The sequence below is a fragment of the Strix aluco genome, chromosome 4 (assembly GCF_031877795.1).
Source record: "Strix aluco isolate bStrAlu1 chromosome 4, bStrAlu1.hap1, whole genome shotgun sequence".
Lineage (NCBI taxonomy): Eukaryota > Metazoa > Chordata > Aves > Strigiformes > Strigidae > Strix > Strix aluco.
In genome coordinates this window covers 122,393,355-122,416,504 of record NC_133934.1, presented here as the reverse complement: position 1 = coordinate 122,416,504, position 23,150 = coordinate 122,393,355, and the positions used below count along the sequence as shown (strand labels likewise).

Here is a 23,150-nt window from a genome sequence, read left to right as displayed (position 1 = left end):
AGAGGAGGACAAGCTCTGAGCCTCAAGACCACAAAAGTAAAGGGCAGAGGTTAATTAATTTGTTACTGTTACTTGGCTTTGGTACTGGTCAACCGCAAAGGATGCATTAAAAAGGCCACCCAACAGCAGCTTCTCACAGTGTGACAGATCTAGGACTGTGCTACTACAGAGGTAATAAAGACAGGCTCAGGCAGGAGCTTTTCTTTTCCAAAACTAGTTCACATTTCTAGGGAAATACCGAACAAAATAGAGGGAAAAGAATGAGAAAGATGTTAAATTTGGCAATGATAATGAAACTCTGTATACTGAACTAGTATCAGCTTAGACTGATTCTCTCTTTCCAGGCAGATTTGATTGCTTTTTAAATAGAATTATAAAATGTAATGTAAAAAGGGAACCCAAACTTTGCCTTGTATTTGATGGAATGTGTATTTGAAACAGATACCTCTCAAAATTTAATTCAAGGGGATTTAGGTCATAACACCTGTACAAGATCTTATAATGAAACTGGCTATTGAAGTGTTCAGCTTTCCAATAAAACAAAGAAATCTCAGCTTACTGCTTTGACAGATATTATGGGAAGTATAATATAGTGCTGCCTCAATCAAATCAGTTACAGAGGGCACAGGAGTATGCAGACGAATGCTGCTTCAGCTGCCCGGGAAGGAGTGGCCATACTGATTTTCCTACCCAGATACATCCTGTGAGAGGAAATATCAAACACAGTCCGCACTGTCTTGATCTGTTCCACTTAAAGTTATGTCAAAATTAATCTGCCTTCATGATGTGTCCTTGAGGGTTATTTATGAGATTATGGTTTGAGAGACAAATTGGAAGTTGATGATGTATGGATGGGGAAGCAACAGTGTGCAACATGCTTCTAAATTCTGGTTCAATGGTTAAAACATTCACTGCTCGCTGACTGCAGTGAGGTTTGGCACTGGCAGTACTCTTGGCAAAACTAATTTCTTCCTTCTGTCCCTTTCTAATGCCTCTAGACTTTCAGTCACCAAAGGAGATATCAGAGGTCCAAGTTGGGTGGAAGCCAGGCAGAAAGCATCAGCTTCTTTTAGCATTAGTTTACTCACCAGTCTTAGTCTCTAGTCTCCAGGGTTGCAGCTGGATTCAAAAGATGGTTATGTGGGTTAGATCCTGTTGCCCCTCTGCTTACTGTTTCACCAGGAGGAGATGGGCCAAACTTCCATGAAGACAGTTGTAACAAATCCAGGCACCCTCTCCAGCTGTTGGGACCTGCTTGCAAAGCTGCAAACCCTGTTCTCCAACCTCTCCCGCAGGACCAAAGTATCACTAGACAGAATCAGTGAGAGGTGATCTTCACCCTTTTGTGCAAAAGAGGTTCTGTCACTCACCAGGCCACAAGAGAAAAATGAATGCACCAAGGGTTGACTTAGCAGACACGGAGCTGCTTCATGTGTGCCTGCGTTTAGTGCTGATGTGATGCGTATCCTCGTCTGCTGTACATGTGTGATGTGGTCCCTCTAAACAGTATGCAGTCCAGCCATGACATGCTATTCCTTACTGTGCAGGAGCAATGGCTGCAGCATATCCAGAGGGATATTTCCGTTGCTGGAAAGTCAGGGTCTGAAGCAGGCTGATGCCACCATGCTCCCTAAAGGGCAGAGTCTCCAAAACCAGAGGATACAAAAGGCTAAAATTATCTCTGTCACAGCAAAGTGCTGGAGGATAGATTTAGTGCTGTGAGAACAATTAGCCAGCTGGGCATGAAGGAGGGAAATGGCGGGGAGGCTCAATGAGCTGAGGGGCAGAAGAATGGGAAATGATGGCTGAGAAAAGGAGTCACAGGGGGCATGGTGTTCAACGGATGGATCCTCCCAGTAATGGTCAGGGGGAACATGTACTGAATATGTGCTGCTCGTTACTCATAAATGATGTGGAAAACAGAACAATGATATGACATGGGTTACAAATGATGTGGAATTAGTCAGGTTAGTAGAAACAAAAGCTGTCTGCAAAGAGTTGCAAAAGGGACCTCATAAAATTTGAGCAACTCGATGGTGAAACAGTAGATGAAATTCCATGGCAATAACTGCAAACTGCTGCACATGAGGAAAAACAGCTGTGACTACAGATATGCACCAATGAGCTCTAAATTAGCTATCACATCTCAGGAAAAAAGATATCTGAGTCATTGTGGATAATTCAATGAAAATATCAGTTCCATGTTTGGGAGCAATAAAAAAAGCAGACAAAAAGTTAGAAACCACTGAAGAGGAGACAACAAAACATCGCACTGCAGCAGCACATCCCCAGTGTACCCTCACCTTACATCATAAAAGCAGTTTGGCCTCTTCCCAGTTCCTCCTTCACAAAAATTTTAAAAAAATGTAGCTAGAAAATGCTCAGGAAAGTGTACTTAACATGACTGGCAGTATGGAATAATTTCCATATGAGGAGAGCGTAAATAGGAGTGCTCCCCTTGGAAAGCAGATGGCTAAATCACAGAGGTATATAAAATATATATTTACATTAAACAGTATGTAAAACATGCCACACAAGTGGCATGAAGATGTAAATAGGGAACAGTAGCCATTGTTTCTTACTGTACAAGCACATCAAGAAATTGTCAGGCAGGTTCAGAACAAACAAAAGGATGTATTTCTTCAAACAGCCTATAATTAAATTGTGGAACTCATTGCTACAGGATGTCATGGAAGCTGAAAGCATAAATGAGTTAAAAATGTGATTAGACAAATTTATGGATATACCTCCATCAGAGGTTGTTAAACAGAAGGATGCGGTTTCAGTATCTGACTCAGAAAATCTTTCAGCAAAGATTGCAGGAAATCTGCAAGGATATATTGAGGAAGGAGGGCAGAGGATTTTCACTCACTGTGAAAGGGAGTGATTTTTGCTCCTGGTTTCCCTCTCTGTGTGCACTTTCTCTAATCAGCTGCAGCAGGACCCTCTCAGAGACAGGATCCTGAGCAATCCTTTGGGTTGACTCATTATGGCTCTTTATAATTCTTACTTTATTTCCTTTCTCCTTTCCCTTTATCTGTCTTCAGTTTTTAGAACCAAACTATTGGATTAGCTGACTCTCAGGAGCATAGCTGCTGGCTGACCAGACCTTTTTTGACTCCTGGGAGTGTTGGACGGTTTACCCATGACTTGTCTTAATGGCCAGCACCTGGCAAAAGGGGGAGGATTTTCAATTAGCTCCTGGGTACATGAGCCATACAGTTTTTTTTCCTTGATGAATCCTGAAAAAGTTTTTGAAGACACTTCTAGGCAAGTGTGGGCAGTTATCTGAGGCACACAACAGCCTGGAGTTATGGTTCTAATTACTGGTGATGTGCTCCTGGAATTACTGTGATAGTGCACAGTGACAATAGTTGAGCTAGATTGCAAAAATCTGTATTAGAGCTACTCTTCATGAATGAATTTCCGTTATCTAAAAGAGCACTTAAAGGCACAATTAAAAAATGTGTAAATGATCCAGCTCTGGAACAGGATGCAAGTGCCAACTGGGGGAAAAAAAGAGCAATGAGGAAATGGAATCTGGAAATTAGCTTTAAAAAATGACCTCTTTTTTGTAAACTGATAGATCTGGGAATCACTCTGCCCTTCCTTCTCCTCATATTCCTATTCTCAGTGGGAGGTAGAAATGTTAGTGAGTACATAGAAAAGCAGAGATTAAGTGAACAGCAACAGGAAAATGAAACGACAGTATATTAAAACGGAAATGGGGATGGTCAATTTGTACTGCATATACAGAGGCATTATGTCATGAAGTCTCTTTTGATTTAACTGTAGTAAAAGCATGTCTGTGACACTACAGCTAGTTTCAGAAGACTGTTAATAATAAAATCAGAACAAATTACACAAAGTTTAAAACCTGCAGCAAAATGAAAATAGGGAGTGACTTTTGGGAAGCTATGAATACATCAGCAAGGAAAAGACCAGGGAGGGGGAAAAGTTGTTTAAGCTAAAGTACACTGTTGGCAAAAGAACAAATGGCTGTAAACTGGCCATCAATAATTTTAGGCTGTAAATTAGAAGAATTTGTCTAGCCCTAAGAGGAGTGAATTTTTGGAACAGCTTTCCAGTAAAAATAAGAGGGACAGAACACTTTACCTTATTTTAAAATGACAGTGAACAGTTTATATGATATTGTTGCCTGAAATAGAAAAGGACTGTCCTGTCAAGGCAGGAAGTCCCTCATATTTTTGTATTTTAAGCAATTTCTATATTATAAAATGAAGGTAGATTTGAGAACATAAACATTTGAAGGGCAGGGAGAGAAAAAGTACTTTCTTGAGAAACTTCCTGAGAGTGGTTATGCAATATTTACTCAAAGGAACTCATGGATGACTCATCATTTGGTTGTCTAAAATAAGACTGAATAAAGCAGTAATCCAGGTACTTTCAAGATGTGCCCTGCAGTGGCCAGTGTAATGAACAAGCCAATCTTAATTGGTCTGTCTTCATCATGAATCATGTTACAGGGCCTTGAATGTTTAAACCCTTGAGCCCAGTGACAAAGATACGATACACAGGGAGATCAATTCTCTGAAAGTCGCTGAAAAGGAGAAAATGGTGACCAAAAGTCATGGCTGTTGGACTGGTCACTCCTACCTGATTGCCTCAGCTTGCAGGCAAGTGCTGGCAGGTTTCCACATGGTTGGTATGAGCAGGGTCTGCATCCTAGAGAGAAGCCTGGAGGGAGCTGTACGGAAGTGGTGGAGTCCCCATCCCTGGAGGTGTTTAAGAGTCAGGTTGTGATACAAGGAAATGATCACCTACTTTGCATCTTATTTACTTATAGCAACTTATAATGATTTCTGAATATTGCTTAATAATCCTGCTTGCCCTGACTGTTGTGTGGAAGCTTACCAAGGACTACTGTCTTCATCAAAACAAAGCAGTTTTCTGTGGAAACTTACCAAGAATTACTATGTTTGGCAAAAATAAGACACATGTCCTTGGAAAGCAGATGTGTTCTAGCAAGTTTAGTTTTTGTAATGGATAGATAGCCATATATGGGCAGTAGTTAATATACTGGTGCTTTTAGATAAGATAGAGGTGGTAAACCAGCGAGAACCACTCTTGTTATTCAAGAAATTGGCTAAGAGAATCTGCACATGCTCGGAGGAAAAGTACAGGGTGAGAAAGACTACGAGCCTTCCTCCAAAGACTCCCAAAAACGACCACCAGGAGGCAATGCGCAGGCGCAAAGATAACATAAACTGCTGACACCAGCCTTTCAAACTAACCCAGCCTTACTTAAGCATATGTATATTTGTATTATGTAATCCAATGAATATGTATATCCACACTCTATAAGTTTCTGGTAAAATGTGCTGTGGGTGTGCAAGCTTTGTGGAGAAATCCCCTTGCACCCCGGCGCCGGAGTAAACATACCTGCTTTATAACTCACTCCGAGTTGTAGAGCTTGTTTCCACGAATCAGTTGACATAGCGCTGAGGGATATGGTGTAGTTGAGAACTGTCAATGTTAGGTTAACGGTCGGACTAAGGTCTTTTCCAACCTAGATGGTTCTGTGATTTCAAGAGGAGCTTCAGGACCAACATGTTCAGCTACAGGGTTCAAAATGTCATGGAACCTCAGATTCTGAAACCAGATGGCTTCAGGAAAACTTAACATAACCAAGGCCCTAACCATGGAAGTCAGTACCTAAAAGAACAGACCTCAAGTATAAGGACTGGCCAGTGCAGACTACAAAATCAGCTTCTAATTTTAGTTTTATCTTTAAACAGCTTACTACTTCTCTCTGAAGATGATTTTTTTTTAATATTAAGCTGCTGTCTAACCTTGTGTTTCACTTTGGGAAAATACAATGTTGGAAATGCTCAACGATCCCCCCTCCTCTTTCTCATGCACACAGGAGAGTTTTCTGTCATCTGAATGACAAACATAGCAGTGGGTTTTCTGTTTAGAAATGCCGGAATATTGTTTTCCAGGTCAATGGTGAAAGTGGTGATATGGAGACTGGAACACGTGGAAGATACATGAAAGAACAGGTCAAAATGTTTTTCTCTTACAAGAACAGCCACTGGTGCTTAGCTTTAGTGCATCTTAGAAATCATAGACCGGATCTTTTGTAGCCTATCCATGTGGCACTAGGCACAATGTATGTTGTAGACAGTGTCGTTATTACACCAGCAGGTAATGGCTTCACAGTGGTATTTTTAGTGAACTAGAACAGATCTTTAACAGAGGATGAAGATACAAATTCTAACTTCATTGATTGTCTGTTTTAATGGAAAATAAGCCATAGTAAAAACATTTGGGAAATTAAGCTCTCTGAATTAGTTTTCTGATTTTAATTCAAACTAAAGTTTTGATTCTTTACCTTTTAAGACTTGTTCCCGTTCATATCAGTAGAAGGTCATTTCATTGTCCTTAGAGAGATCTTTTAATCTACCCCCTACATTTGCATTCCTTGATTAAATAAATATGCACTGGGAGCATTTAGTATCCGACCATGCCCACTTACACAACAGATGTCAAGCAGTTACCCTTTATTCTTAATATACAATCACATTGCTAAAAGCATTGAAATTCTGGGCTCTGTCCAGGACTGACAGATGAATAATTGAAGTAAAAAAGACTTCAAGTTCTCACATTTCTTTTTCATGAACTCATTTGATGTAACTTTCAATACTGAGAATACCAGAGCTGGACAAAACCCTGTCGGCAATACTTTCACCACTAAAAATACAGGTTCAAAATCATGAATTATTTCCTACTGATTCTGCTGAACTGCTTCAGCTGGAAGATGCAAATGCAAATCCAGAATCCAAATCATTGTCATTGTATATAAAATTGTATATATTGTATATAAAATATTTAAAGATGCAGGAAAATACCCATGTATCCACCATTAATGAGCACAAAGGCAATTAAGCTAGTAGCTTAATACAGCTGCAAGTAAGAGATGCTAAGAAAGTTCCCAGAAGTCAGAAAAAATCAGAATCACAACTGATTCTTCCCTGTTTCCACAAGACAAAGCTCAAGCAGCCTCTTCAGAGCTTTTAAGTTTTCAACTCTATATTGAATCATGTGGTCATTTACTATGTGTTCGCTTCATTTTGATTTCTCACCCCTGGCTGGAGAGTCAGAGTTGCCAAGATTCCTCCCTTTTTCAGAAGCCTCTTTAGGAATGTCACAAGAATTGTGTACACTGGCACTGAGGAAGGAATCAAGCTTGTCTTCTAGGTTAATTTTGTCCAGAATGGTCTTGTGAAACCTGTTCTACTAACAGCTGAATGGAGACACTGCTGAGCTGAAATGCTTTCTGTCAGCATCACAATCCTCCTTCCATTTGGAGTTAGCTTTCTCATGCTGTCCTGGGAGCCCAGTTATCTCGCTTCTTCCCCCCCCCCCCCCCCCCCCCCCCAGTGCCTATCTCCAGTTTGCTTTGTTGACTAGAGCTCACAAAGCTCCTGCTGTCTGGGGTAGGTGACGGGATTTTGTGAACATGGGGTCTTTCCACCACTTGGAGGCAGGGCGATCCTTAGGAAAGGTTGATAAGACTTCCAAGTGTAAAGCACAGAAAATATTCAACTCATTTCGCTTGCTTGAATTTTTCTCCCCAACTCCCCAAGCTGTGTGAAGGGCAAAAGCTCATTTCCTCTTACAGCATCTTTCACTGGCTCTTATCTATTTCTGTTTTCTTATCTGTTTCTCTACCACATTCAGCTGTAATGAGTTGATAAGAATTCAGATAAGGAAATTACAATGAATGGGACATTGTTTTTTTCTTCTTGGGCACAATAAGGACAGATTTTTTTATGCCTTACTATGGGAAACCTGTGTAACATTGCTTGTGAGTGGCAAAACCCACTTTGTTGTCACAGAGATGAGTCATCAACTGTAGTTCTGTTTTTATGAACATAATGTTGATGGCCAAAAGTTGTGTGTTGATGCATACTATGAGCTTTCCAAGGCAGCAATTCCTCTCAGCATTTTGGGGAAGGTAACATTTTCTTCACAATCCAGCAGAGGGCTCTGGATCCGATTTCACTTTTTTTGGCCGAAGATGTCTTTAATTATACAATGAGGCTGTTCACGGGAAACCAGCAGAGCCCTGTTTTCAGTTCAGGTTTTGACTTTTGCAAAAGTTAAGTTAAAAGTTAAAAAGCTAAAAGTCAACTTAAAAGTTAGGTTGAAAGTTAAAAGTTAAGAAAAGAACATGCCGCAAGTTATATAAACAAGTAATCAGACTTATTTACTTATCTACCCACTTCACTGAAAAATGCAGAGAATAAAATTGATGATTTTAGGGGTTATTTATATCAGGGATTAATCCTGCCTGGTTTTGCTTTTTCAGCACTGACATCAGCTAGAGTTTGGGGAATGTAGGCTATGTAGGCTTGCGTTCATTGCAGACATTTAATTCACAAAATAAAGCCACAGATGAGTAGAGCTGGTAAGAATGTGCAGGTTGTTCTCTCCAATTTGAATAATGTAATATACAGAATGCACTACAAAGTGATTTTGAAATGTAAAGCAATAATGTTCCCTTTGAAGAGAGGATATCGAGTGCTAAATGTTATATCAATTAAATGCAAAACCAAATCCCAACCCTGCAAATATTATACAAAAACAACTTCTTTGAAGTCAATGGGCCTAATTACAAATACAAAATAGAGCCTGGTTCTACAGCACTTCTGTTAAATGGAGTTTAATTTCATGAATTCAATAAAAAGATAGATTAAAGGTCTCAGAACAACTCTAGCTGCCTTCACATTGGCAAAATGCAATCCCTGCCTGACTCAGCCATCTGTGGGTCTCTAGCACCCAAACACCCCAGAGTTGTGTTTAACTTTGCACTGCAGAGCATTGCAGTTCTCATATCGTAGATGAGGTGTGTGGGCACTGACTGGCAAAGGGTTATATTCAGTATTATAGCCTAACTAGTCAGTATTATAACACCCAACCTTTAGGCAGGTAGAGTCAGCTCAAAACGGCAACTAGAGACACCTGTTATTCGCTGTCTATTTGAGATAGAGTAGCCATGCTCAGGGTTGACTGGGCAGCAGGCAATGGCCTCTTGCTCAGATTATTTCTTCTCATAAGAAGAAATTAAATTCATAATTAGAAATGGGGAATTCTGAGCCTGATTTTGATTTATGGATTGGCCCCAGTGGCTGCTGTTCAGATGTTCTTGGTTCTCATTTGTATACGAAGCAAGAAAATTAGGTCTGCGCTATAAAAAATGGAAGAAAAGACAAGTTGCTCATTAGGGGAATATAGGTCCCAGCTATCAAGGTTACACTGGGGCAGCTATCGTAATGTTCAGTTTTATCATATGCAGACTTATCTGTCCTCAGACCGCTTACATTAAACTTGATCTCTCAGGTTACCTATTAGCACTGTATCTTTAGAAGAACCAATAGCATGCATGTAGATATCCTCATAGCAACTATTAGAAGCATTGCTGATTACCTCCAGGTGACAATTGCTTAGAGGTATCTCTGGGCACAGAGCATTACATCTATCAAGAATGTGTTTCCTTTCACCGCAGTTTTGTCAATATTTGCATAGTGCAGCAGTTCTGGGTCTTAGGGATGGTGGATGTGCCTCTCAGTTACACTAAAAGGTGTAATCTCTTGCAGGTTTTAGAAGTGATTGTAGGTCTTTTCTCCATAGGCTGATTCTCTGATACCCTCTGTGCCGTGCCAAATCCCACATCAGGCCATTTCTGTTTCCTCCAGCATGCAAGCTGTAATCTTTAGCATCTATGAGTTTCCAGAGATGTGCAAATGGTACATAATAAACACTCTGAGTCTGATAAATGCATGTACTGTATCAGCATAAATCAGGACTCAAATGCTAACCTCTAATGGACTTGCGGAGCTGTGTAAGTGCACAGAGCACTCTGTGCCCAAATACTTTCTGATGTAATGCAAGGGAATGAGAATACATTAAAACCCCGTTTCTGTTTCTCTGGCAGCTGGCTGTACCTTGTGGGTACCAACCTAACTATCCTATGATGGAAACAATTCTGTTTAGACTTTTGTCTCACTTTCTTCAGCTTCTCCCGAAAGCAAATTTGTGGATATTTTTATTGTAGTTATTTTTGTTCTACTTTCGCTGTTTTACCAGTATCAAAACCATTGCCCATATGAACTTCTGGCCACTGTATGATCTGTTCAGAGCTCACATAGACTGTCTTGTCTGATACTTTCTTTTCAGCTGGATCATTAACAGTGAAATTAAATAGCACTAGACCCATTGGTGTCAGTCTGAACATTTTTCTCAGTACGGACTGGCGTCTGAAACTGCTCTGCCAGGGCTTAAAGAAGGAAGTCCTGTTCCATGCAGCTGGGAGTCTCTGACAGGACAAATTCTAATGCTTCTTCTTTTAATAACCCTGGGCTGGGCTCCCAGGATGAGGACTGTAAAAAGAGAAAAAGATTACTGTTCTGAAGGTGCTCGTGAACAACACTTGCAATAGCATGCAGAAATCCTGCTGCCGCATGGAGGATGTACTTGCAAATAATATGACCAGCTAAGATCATGGATTACCAGATTCAGACTCCTGGTCCAGTGTCCTCCAGGACAAGGAGTCATTTCAATAGACATATATTCTAGAGGTGAGTGCAGAGCCTTTCAGACATAGCACTTGGATGGCAATTCAGCTACCAAGCACTACTGAAACTAGGCCACTACTGAATGTATCTTGCTTATGCAGAGCTCCCACCTACTCACCTGTCTACTCTGCTCAGCTCTCCTTCTCTGCGAAGAGGTTGAAGCTGGGAAGAAGGGGGAAACAGGCTGTGTTCATCAGAGGCCGGGTGGGTTTTCTCCTCTCTGACACTTGATACACATCCCATGGCTGTGCCTGCTCATGTGGTCAACAGTTTTGCTGTTTAAACTCCTGTCACTGGATTTCCTTATGAAACTCCCTTTTCAGAGAAACAGAGGTAATCCTCACTGCTCCTAGAGCGGCTGTTGATGTGGAAAGGATGAAGGACAGAGCAGTCAGTCAGGCTTACCCGGGGAAGGCACCACCTTTAATCACATTTCATTACAACTGGAGGGCTAGAGATGCTGAAAGCTCTCTCATGATGTGGGAATTAAAGGGCCAGGCAGGGACTTTATGTATTGCTGTGATACAGCTATAGCCAAGGCAGACCTCAGAGCAGTGAACTGTCTGCTAAAGACTCTGGCTGTGAGCTTTGAAAGTGAAGGAAGGTTAAATTACACAATATGCAGTAAAAATGCTACTATTTAGACTCTGGTATTTTTGAAATTGCACTTACTAGAGGCCCCAGTTGAACCAGTGTCCCCATTTTACAGCATGTGGAAAGAGATGGTCCTCTCCAGGAGACCATTTTCAGAGCTGCAGTTTTGGACTGAGTATCTGTCTCATCTCTGCAGCTGTTCATTACAAAGGAGAGCAGACCCTACACAGCTGTTTGTCTGGGAAGGCTGTTACTACACTCGTACTCAAACTTCTGTCTTTCCTGGGCTTAACCAGTTTTGCTGTTGCTTTCCTGGCACTGGGATGCTTGTGCTTTCAGGAGCAAAACTGGGTCTAAGACCCACTGGCTGCTGCAGAAACTTACTCCAGGTTACCAAGCAGTGCTGGGACAGGAGCCTGTGTGGTGGGTCCCAGGAGTGCTGTGGGGGAAGCAGGAAGGTGGATGATGCCTTGAAGGTCTGTAGAAGGTTGGGGTACCTATTTCCAGACAGGCCTGAAGCACTGGTCTTGGCAGTTGTAGCAGTGGAAGGAGCAGATGAAGAGGACCTTGGAGAAGCTGCCTGGCCCTGCTTCATTGCCAGAGCTTGTGGAGATGGAGAGGGAGAAGGTGTGAAGACCAAAGGTCCAAGAGGCTCTCTTGGAAGGACCACTGTGCAAGAGCTGCTTGGTGGACTGAAAGATGATGGATGGCCTTTGCTGTTGGGAGAACCACCACCACAGGTCAGCTTTTCTCTCAGGCCATTTACCTCTCTGTAGTGACAGTTTCAAGTAGTTTGGCTTGCCCAGGAGGAGTCGTTATTCTCACTAGGTTTCCAGCCTTGCTTTGGGAGTCCCAATAGTTCTCTGTGCCCTGTAGGGCAGGCATGTGCCTGATATATCCCACAGCGTGGGTCCCAGGGTTTCTACTTGTCTGTGCCCAAATGAGATCTGATTGCATGCTGTGGCCAGGCCAGTGCTATCATACACTCCCCAAAGTTTGCCTGTTTGGGGTTGAGTATGCGAGACACACATGGAAACCAGCTGGTCTGCAGTGCACATGTGGTGACTTGAAAACCAGACTATAGCTGCTACAGTGCTGGAGTCTTTTCTATGGGGTAGGGGGAGGTTGTTTCACTTATCTTCATTTTCTTATTTATGTCAGAAGCCGCTTTTTTTTTCTTTGCTTTTTCCTGTTGCAATTCATTTATTCTAAAACCTCAAGAAAAAATCCTTAAGGAAGAGAAGATGATTTTTTCTGTTGCTGAATCAGTTGATATACCCTGCCAGGTCCTATGCTCTTTGCCAGTAATGTTACATCTGAGACCAACAATCCCCTCGAGGTTCAAAGTCACTTTGGCCCAGCAGCATACATCAGCTCCAGAACACAAAGGGCTATAATGGAAAGAGAAGCAATTTGTGTGTATATGTTTTCAGACTTCATACACTCAGAGACTTACAATGTCCAAAGGGAAGAGAGAGAGAACTAAATACCAATGAGCAGAGATAGATGAGCCCTGTGCAAGTCAGTTTTCAACACAATATGATACAAACTACCAGGAGCTTTTGTAAATTAATTGAAAACAGAGAGAAATCTCTTTGTTCCTTTGTGGCGAGTATTACTTAAACTCACACCTCTCTTAAGCACACATTAAATTAAATCTTCATCCAGCCTGATCTTCCTGCAAGGATCTTAAAAAATCCTGTAAGATCTCTAGTGACTTAACCTTATACATGACAGCCCAGGTTGTGCCAAGTTCAAAGTTTTCAGTACAAACATGCAAAATGGATCGATCGAGATTTCTGAGTATTTGTCCTGTTGTTCCTGTTGATTTTATTTTTTTTTCATTCATCCTGGCAAACCAAAGCTTTGCTATCAGAAATGTATGTAGCACACCTGTGACGGTCAATAGGAGCCCAGGATTTGTATCCAAGGTTTGAAATTGGAACTCTAGTTTCCCACCCAGTATTGCATGGTGATGAGCAGGGCTGATTGTATTGTATGAGACTGTTCCAGGTCACCTGGGGACTGTACAGGAACTGGTGAAATAAAGCCCTGGGTCACACTACAGTTGGGATCCCTGAAGCAAAAAACACTTGCTTGTCCCCATTTCTTTTCAATAAGCAGAGCACACAGTCCACACTCTTTCCTCTTTTACTGTAGTAACACTGTCTGTGTTCACACCAGCAGCCCTCAGATCATGATAACCTTTTCGGTCTGTAAAAATGAATCATTCCTAGTGCATGTGCACACGTTCTGATGATGCTGCATTATCAGAAGACCTTTGTGAACGCATACTGCTCACACAGCGAAGCTGTCAGGGGCTCAGTGCTCTTACCGGGCTTCTCCTGAGCCAGTCCATTACCGACTCACACAAATGGTGTCATAGAACCACCCCAGAGAGTGATGGTCACAAAAGAAAACTGGGGAGTCTGAACAAGGACACGTGTTAAGATCTACGGGAAGACATATATTTGAAAACATACTGTATATCATTAACATAATTAATAGTAACTTTGAAGTCATCAGTATCTTGCCAGAATCATAATCAGACAATATACAGCGCACGACATGGTATATGTCAAAGGGGGAAGCATGAATTAGGTAAATTCATCTCCTTTGCTCATGAAGTGAGCTTTAGGTGTGGGATTTGGCAACACAAACATGATGACTAAAATCACTAGGACACTGAACTGCAGCAAACACCATCCTATCCTGACATAAACAAATAAAGAAAATCCAATGAACCTGTTCATGTAAAACAGGTTGAGAACACCAGAATGGCATATTTTCACCACTGTTCCATGAAGACATTAAATAATGCTTAATAAATGCTTTATGTTTGAATTACAGGAGAGTCATAATTCACAACGAGGGCTTCAGTGAAGCTGCATGGCTCAGGCAGCTTTTTCCACAGTGGTACCCTCAATCAAAAAACTTGAGGCTGGTATCAAAGATACATTTTCTATCTATCCATCTCAGGTGTCTTTGGAGTATGGATTACCTGGAAGTAACTCACAAGTAAAGCTGAATTTGACAGACTATGTTGTGTGACACTTACCTCTGTAATTGTTTTAACAAAGCAGTGTCTAAATAGGATGTTCCTGGGTAGTCTCTACCCTCTGGATAGCCATATTTCAGCCGAGTGGTTTGGAGTAGTTTTCTTGTTCTAGCCCAGATGGTCTTGCATGCTATGTTAAAGCATATGTTGTGCTGAAAGTAAAATGACCTATATAATAATGCTGATCTTGAAAAGGGAGAAGTGGGTTTGATGTCATTTTTCAGTAATTAATCAAACTAGGAAGCTCAAAACAAGAAAGAAGGCATTGGTGGTTAGGTCCACACTCTCTGTTGAGATCTGCCTCAAGTACTAATTTACCAACCTATACCATGAGTTTTCAAGCGTGGCTATCGGGACAGGCAGAGCCTTAAGAGTCCATGGGACCTTGTGCGTACAAGTGCAGTTGATGATGGTATGTCATGAGTCATGTTTGCAGAAGCTGTCCCACAGGACATCAGAGCTTACAGGGCAGACAGAAGATAGTACACCTGGTTTATAGCTACTTCTAAAGTGTTTTTTCTTGACAATATAGAAACAGTCATGTGATTACAGTATGTCCTTAATAGAATTGTACCATGCAACCCCAACAGAATAATATCTTATTCTTTAAAATCACTCTTGCTACTTAGAGCTTGAGACAGCAGAGTTTATCTGAAATCATAGCAGTCACTTCACTTCCAGTGTGATTTGGCTAATCTTGAGCATGTTGCTCCCACTGTGCTTTTGGCTGCAGACCGCCAAAAGGACAGCCCTGTCCCTGGGCCACTGCCCAGTGCTGAGGAGCCCATCTTTGAAGGGCCATGGGGAGCTGGGGCTGAACAGCATGGAGTCAGGCAGCAGCAGGACGGCTCCCAGAAATAGATCCTGGGCTGGAGTGAGGATAAGGGTGGTGATTCCCTGGGAAGGTAACACAAATGGAAAGGTTGGAGCCTACCTCTGAGGCTTTAAATCTTGCATTGTGGGCTTACCCTGAATTTCCTCCCCTCTTGCCTGAAGAGTAGAAACATTTAAGTTTTCAAACCCAAGTGTAAGCATGCTGGAGCTGGAGAGGGTCTGAAGCATGCCTAGGGATGCTGTGACCTAAAGATCACAGCTGGAGATGTGTTGCTGCAACAGGCGAAGAGCCAGATGGGGGTGAAGTCTTCTGGCTGGGACAATTACTCTCCACTTTGTAGCTTGACTTGTCACATCACAGGAAAGAGGTCAGTAAATTCCTTACTTTGACCTGTCAGTGCCAGAGCTCCATGCAATGCAGGAATGTGCCATTTACCTGACTCTGCTTCCTCCTCTGTAAAAGGATGGCAAGGACCTGGTTCCCAGTACACTTGAGAAGTGTCACAGATCCTGCCCTGTATTTTCACCTTTCCTCTAACTCATGCCACTGCTGCTCTCACTAACCACAAGGCTGTCTAAGAGTTTACATTGCCTCTGTAAGCAGGCATTACTTCCGTGAGACAGTAAGCAAGCAAATACAATGCCACACCAAAAAAAAGGAAAGAAAAAACCCAAGGCAAACAGACACCTGCCATGAGTTTATTTTGATGAATGTCATTTCGATGCAATAAGCTGTGATCATCTCCCTGGTGTGGCTGCAAACAGACGGGAACCAACTGGGTAAACAAACGCAGGTGCTCAGGAGCAGAGTGCAGCTTCTTCCTCTGGGTTGGGGGGCTGACGGAGAGAGGGGGGCATGGGGAGCTTTTGGGATGCGCTTTGTCGTGGGCTGGCTGCCCCCTCTGCGTCAAGGCTGGAGGTGAAGGAGGCACCAGCATGTGCCCGCGGCGGGCGCGATGCGGTGCCTGGCTGCGGGGCTCTGGGGGATGCTCCGGAGAGGAGGGGATGCCAATGAGGGGGATGCGCGCTGCGTGGGGATCCGCAGGAGAGGAGAGGGAGGCGTGTGCCTGCCTGCAAGGGGGCATTTCTTCCCTTTTACGCACAAGCCGATGCCTACCCTGCTGAAGCAGTTAAACGGCGGAGAGCAGCAGCCAGGCTGGCAGATTCCTGCCCTGTGATATGCCAGCCACAGGGTGACGCAAGGGCTGGAAGGCTCCAACTAACAAGCCATTTTCACCTGCGTAATAAGCGCTAGTGGAGATACAGCAACAGCAGCAGCAGCGGCTCCGAGTCCCCGCAGCCGGCCAGACTCCAGCGCGGCCGCAGCACCATCCAGCCCTCGGTGGCCACCGCAGCTTTTTCGGTGGCTCCCGCTGCAGCCTGAGAGCCGTAGACCAGCGGCCGCCTTGCAGGCAGCATGTCAGCCCCGCCGGACCCCCAGGACCTGCTGCTGGCGGGCACTGGGGTGCACTGGGCTGCGGACGGGGCGGACCAGTATGCAGCTGGGGCTCCTCTGCGGGATGGAAATGGGGCTCAGCAGCGGGAACAGCTGGTTTTCGGCTCCGCCAGGGAACACCCGCCCGTTGCCATGGCGACTGCATCCCCAGGTAAAAGGCGAGGGGTACCCAGGGATGCTCAACAAAGGGGCCCTGGCAGCAGCATCTCCTGTTTGTCTTGTGCCTGTCCCTTCCCCAGTTCTTCTCCCAGCCTGGCTGCTTGGAAACATTACTAACGAGTTAGTGAGTGCATGTAGGAAAACAGAAAATAACGAGCAATTGCGGCCTTTGCAAATAATAATTTTTGCTGATGTGGGGGAGGGGGGACGCAGAACCCTGCCAAGTTCCCTAAAGCTCTTTGCAGTTTGCTAGGCACAGGACATGCAGATTTCAGTCAAATGTTGGAGGGCATGTCATTTCACCTGACTTGACAGGGCCCCGTCCTCATTTGTCATACACCTGTACACATCTGGAGTGACAGATCTCAGAGGAGTTACTGTGCACCTGGAATTCCTGCATGGCCCCTTATTTCAACATGTAGTTTTTAATGGAGTGCCTATTCTGAAGTGTTTGTATATTTTCTGCATGCTTTTGAGACACATCCATTTGATTGTGGACTTTTTGGTTGCTGCGTTTTCCTCCTTTTACTTTTTTAGGTGTATTTGACTTAAGGTGCATTTTGTTTTGCTAGGGTCTGCAGGTTCATTGATTTTCAGTTTACTTTTGGGATGTATTTGATTTCCCTCAGTTTAGGGTTTCTTTCTTTAGTGGGTGTATTAATAGCAGGTGTATATCTATTAATGAACCCCAGAAGGCTTCAGCTTCCAGTAGCTCCTGATAGAAGTGTTTGGAGAAAAATGACTCTCTTTCCTTCTTGGTGACACTTCTCTACTTTCTTTCCCATTGCCGCCCATCAGAGAACCCAAATAACCAAATAATCCAGCCCAGGGGAAGCTCGTGGATCCCATCTAGATTCCTCTTCACTGGGAAGTAAATGTTTCCATTATACAGCCTGACAGCATTAAACTTGTCTTGAGTAAGTTGAGGGTCAGGGCTTGGGACGGGAATTGGTCTCCGTTATGCAATATCTGCAGGAGCATTAGGAACTGCGTTTTTGGGCTGAGTCCTTTCTAATCCCCTCCAGTCAATCAGCGCAAAGAGTAGCTGGCCAGAAACAACACAGTCTGCGTGACTACGTGTATTATTCCAGATACCCATCTGTATGTTTTTTTCAGGGTCTGAGTGTGCATCTGTGCATGTGTGTGCTCTCAACATGGATGTTTCCCTGGTCCTTTTCTGTCTGCTTAATACCACTGAGTTCAGTAGTAAATGGGATCTAACGCCCATCGGCTGATGTGGGAAATGTTTTGCTGTTTTGTAGCTTTGGGCAGGCAGCTAATCTGCTGATGTGCTGCTCGTTCGCTGATCTGAGTGGTAGGTTGTGAAACGTGACTTTTTACTGGAGAGAGAGGCAGATGGCTTGTAATGTAAGGCTGTTCTAGGGGCAGGGGGGGTGTGTGTGAAGAGGGGCAGGATTGGGGTCTCGAGGTAGGGTTGCCACAACAGTATAATGACATGAAGAAGGGGGAAAGGATCTTGTGGGATTTTGTTGTTCACTGATGGATAAAAATATGGCCATGCTGAATCTTAGTGTACAGAACAAAGAAGGGTGGTCTCTTAAATTGTGTAAATCCCCATTAAGTTCAATGACTGTGATAACCGCTTACATTTAATGACGGCTTCTTCAGATTTAACCTGATCTGTTTATTCAGGCTTACAGAATGCAGAATAGACAGAAAAAATGAAAAAGAAAGAAAGAAAAGAAAAAGAAAAAAAGAAAAGGAACAAGAGAAGCAAATAAAATCATTTTTGGCCTTTGGAATCCTCTGCAAAGGGGCTTTAGACATGTTTGCTTGTGTCAGACTGTGGCAAGGTGGAGATAGAGTAATACAGACCTTTTTTGGTGTTTGCTAGCTGTGGATTGACAGACTGTCAAATTAGCAGTATCATAAGAGTAGTTATGTGTTTAAAACATTTCCCATTTTGTTCTCCCTATTTAATAAAGTAACTGTTACGTAGTTGTGTGTCTGTCTATTGGACCATGTCAGACAGAACAGCATCCCAACCAGTGCAGTCCTGTGCATGCAGTCTCCTTTTCTGTTTGTGGCTGCAACACCTGTATTTCTGTTCCACATTACCTAGACAGCTCCAGCTCCTGCTCCCTTCAGTGAGGGAAGTAAATAATTTCCCTGTTCTCTCTGTGTGACTAAATATTCTTAAGTTGCTGAATAAGAGGTCTGTCATATTGCTGAATATCTAAAACTGCCAAGTATTTCAGAAAACTCTTTAATTCTCCCACTCAGAGGGGGATTCCTGCGTATTTCTGAGCTGTAGGAATGGATCCAGCAGGAGATACCTAGCTCTATCAACTTAACAACATTGCCATAAACTGCAGCAAACTTAGAACAATCCAGGTACAATGGGGCACCTGAGGACACTTTAAACAAAGAACAATGCATCCAAATAAGAGTGAACTGGACGGTATGTTTTCCAGGTAGTTTCCCAACACATCCCATATCTTTCTGAGGTGTTCACTGGGGGTTTTTTTGTTAAAAAACATGGTTACGCTCTTTGAGGCAAGATCAGGGTTTGGAGACTGAGATTCTCCCAGCATGAAAATAACTGAAAATAAATTGTGGGAATTTATCACAAGTTGTACAAAAGTTTTCTTATACAACCTAAACATTTGCAAACTTTCCCTGATCTCAGCTTTTGTTTTAAGTTTGAAAACCAGCCAGGGATTGTTGAAAGGTTCAGGAATATTTTCAAGCTGGCCCTGGGCCCAGCTTTGAGCCGAACTGGCTTTGTGTCAAAACCTTGTGAGTGGTTTCTGAATGATGAAAAGCAATAGATTTCACTCCCCATTCTTTGGACCAACCAAAATCGGCAATGATTGGGACTGCAGAAAAAAATTCTCACGAGGAGTGGAAAGCTCAGAGATTTTTCAAGCAAATTCAGGGCAATAAGGAGCTTCAGATCCCACATTTGCTTCTCCTCCTGCAGAGCTACAATGAAGATTGACTCCAGTAGCTTCTGGGCACAGAACAAAGCAGTTTCTCTTGCTTTTATACTTGGCCCCTGGATTTTGCTGAAAATTCTTCTCTCCCTCAAAAGGAGAGTTTCTCTCCTCCCCAAAGATGAATTTGGTTCAGGGTGAGAGGAACTTGCAGGCAGCTCTTGCAAGGACTGGAGACTGAGGCAGTCCTGAAAGGCTGGTGAGCAGTTGCACGTTGGTGAAGAGAGCCCCATGTCACCCAACACACCATCTGGTCACAGATTCTGTTATTTATTTTTATACATCAACAGTGATTAAAATCCCTTGAAAAGAATTATTTCAAAAAATATTACGCAGGCTACCAGGCATTCCCCAGGATAAATACATATGGTTTCCTTCAGAGAAACGGCAAAATGTAAGAATGGACTGTACCTCCATGGTGCAGGTGTGCTTAGGGCGAAAAAGAGGGGAAAAGGAGCAGGAACTCATAGAAGTGGTGATTCCTGTGTCAGGATCTGGGAAGCTGTTTGCAGCCTTGTACACTGGTGCGTATCTGTAGGGGGATTTACAAGCAGCAGTGATTTGCCCCTATGTCCATGTAGGGATTGAGATGTAGGGATTGAGAGAGCTGCCACTGAGCCCTGCCTGCTGATACTCGCCAGGATGCTATTTGCCTTCAGACTGGCCACAGCAGTCGGGACACCCCTGGCAATCCTGGCCCATTTCCAGCTGCCTCCAAAGACAGGGCACAGGTGGGGTCCAGCTGCCCAAAGGAGATGTGGCCAGTGCCACAGGAGGTGGCATTAATAACTGGGGCATATCTGTGGAGACACAATGGGATGGCAAATATGGACTATGGGAACCCTTCTGGAACAGCAGCCAGGGGCTGGTTGGGATCCCCCGGGGTGCCTCAGTGGCAGAAAAGTCCTATGATTATGGGACTGAATGGCACCCATGTGGCATGTGCCAGCAAGGCGAGGTGGGCAGGAGGGACTAGAAGCTGCTTGGATGAGTTGAGGAACAGCCTCTGCCTGCTGAATAGCAGTGAGATACCAAATTCCAGGAGTGTTTCATGCTCTGGTGGGTGTAGATGTAACGCACAAGACCGTGAGTGGTCCTGGCTCCTGCTGCTCAGTGATGAGGACGGACTCTCTAGGCTCAGTGCTTTTAGCAAAGGCATTTTAAAAATATCCTTTCTAATTCACAGGATTTGTAGAGGTCAAGTTTGAAAAAGTGTGCAACCCACATGCTCTCACCATGAACTAACCCACCAAACACCTGTCACAAAGGGACTGCAGTGAGGTGCTCCTAGCATAAGCCTATGTTTGTACTAATAACACTTCACCTGTAAATCCCAGTTTATTGTTTCTCTTCAGTTACTGGAGAGGGTGAGTTACTGACAGCTTTACACCTCAACATGAAAGAGGTTTTTGATGGTTTTCATGCAGCTTGAGAGCCCTGTGGCGCACCTCATGGAGAGAAGTGGATATGAACGTGAACATCTGCACTGCTTGGGTTTGGGACTGATGGGATGTCAGAGCACAACCAAATGCAGCAGGTTCCACAAGGCAACCGACTCAGCTGCTCTTTGGGGCCTTCCCACCCCATTCCAAGTATTGCTTTAGCAAGAGCTTCCCCTCCCTAAGCATCCATGGCAATGTACTACTCAAGGCCACGTGCACTGTAAAGGTCAAGATCCAAAACCTGATTTTTTCAGGTTGCTGTAGAGAGTCTGGATAGGGTGGATTCACTGACCTAAGCATATGCCACAGGGGAGCCTAAGCAGCTGTTTGGAAATACATCCTTAACTGCCAGGCAATCTTGCTCAGATTTAGCCAACTAAGGCCAGATTTAGTCTCACTTTGGAAGAGTATATATTCATGCCAATTCTGTTATTGACATTTTAGTCCTTCCTGATTTAGAGAATTGAATTTATTTTTTCTGTGCTCCCTGGATTAGTCCCTCAAAACCTTTGACATACTGGTGTGAGTGAAAGTGATGATCATTTGGTGGAGGCTCTCCCCATTCCCTGGAGTTTTGTGAGTGCAAGCAGATTTTGCAGAGAGGGAAGAAACACAGTGGATATCTTCTTGGGTCCTTCTGTTCCTGTAATTCTCATGAAGCTTGACAAGTGGCCATTTCATCACAGCTCACAATCAGTCATCTAAAAAAAGATTCCTATTGAAATACCATCCTTCATTCCCACTTGGGTGAAGTAGGAGCAACGGCTCCTGTTGGGCTCCTCCAGCAGGTGTTCTGCATCCGAGGGTGAAAAATGCTATCGGAGGTGCATAAATCTCCTGGTTTAAAATCTGTGCAGCAATGTAGTTCTCAACTCCATATGGATCAAAATGCAGCTGTCTTTTTCCTGTTTCTCACAGGGATGCAGGTAGCTCCATCCCTGCTTTGACTTCCATGCTGATGATTTTTCTTCACAGCCTTCAGGGCTGCAAATGGGTCGAGGAAGAAGATGAGGTAGATTGAAGAGTGGAATAGTACCAGGAAGGGTGACTCACCTGCCTTATTTTAATCTTTAACACTCGGTAATGAAATGTTTTATTTATGGGCAACGAACTGAGGAGGAGAGGTTGGGGGGGAGGAGAAGAGCATGGAGGGGAGAGGCTTTGAATGTCCCAGCTGCGGCAAGCATTGGGTTTTGTGTGTTGCAGTATTTCCTGGGCTGCGAGTCTCCCTATATCTCTGCACTATATCTCACTGGTGTAAGGGTCCTGGGAGGCACATCATTTTTTTGCCTCATTTTTTTACGCAGCTCTGGAAATGCCATTCAATGACATGTCTTACACCTAATTTTTCCCCCCAAAGCTGTAGTGTGCAGTACATGCACACTCAGCCATGTGCTCTCAGTCTGCCTGGGAATGGCGACCCCAGCAAATGCCTGGATGCTGCCTCTGGCTCCATCCTCCTGGAGAAGTTTGAGCAGATCTCACACGTCTGTTTATCATGTTTTCACAGACTGTCCCACAACAGGATGCTGGCCCAACTGCATGGCCTGAATTGACCTGTGATGTTCAGGACTAGTGTTTGGCTCTGCTTTAGGCCCTGAGACCTGATTTGGCCGCAAGACCTAATTATTTTGTGCACGTGTGCTTTAGCTCAAAGTTCCTGAAATACCCAAGGAATTGTGCTGCAGGTCCACTTCATCAACAGGGAATAGAGGTTTTTAAATGGGTGACTTCTTAGGAATTTGCCTCACGTTCCCTCCTGAGTAGTCAGTAACTCTAAAATGGGCCAAGTACGGACTAAGCCTTTTTCATTTTTAGTGTAGCATTTATGCCCTTGTGTCTGTTTTTCATGTTGTATTCTCTTACTGCCAGATCAGGGCTGCTTACAAAATTCTGGGGGTTCTCATTTTTCTTGGGTTGTTTGTTGTTTTTTTTCAAAAGAAAAGGCCATCACATAGCAAACCATGTTTCAAGTAATGGAGCATTATTTGTAGTTAGTTTTCTAATTTAGGGAAAGTAAATATATGTGTTGCTGTAAACTTGGCATGA

The 23,150-nt window shown here is 43.5% G+C and overlaps 1 protein-coding gene across 1 annotated transcript in view; it reads left to right on the top strand.

Annotated features, from left to right (window-relative positions):
• Positions 1–16,233: 16,233 nt before the first annotated feature.
• Positions 16,234–23,150, top strand: part of RTN1 (reticulon 1) — a 119,664-nt gene continuing 112,747 nt past the window's right edge. The window contains exon 1 of the mRNA XM_074820904.1: positions 16,234–16,694. Coding sequence (XP_074677005.1) covers positions 16,505–16,694 — 190 coding nt within the window. The 5' untranslated portion in view covers positions 16,234–16,504. The remainder of the gene's footprint in view (positions 16,695–23,150) is intronic.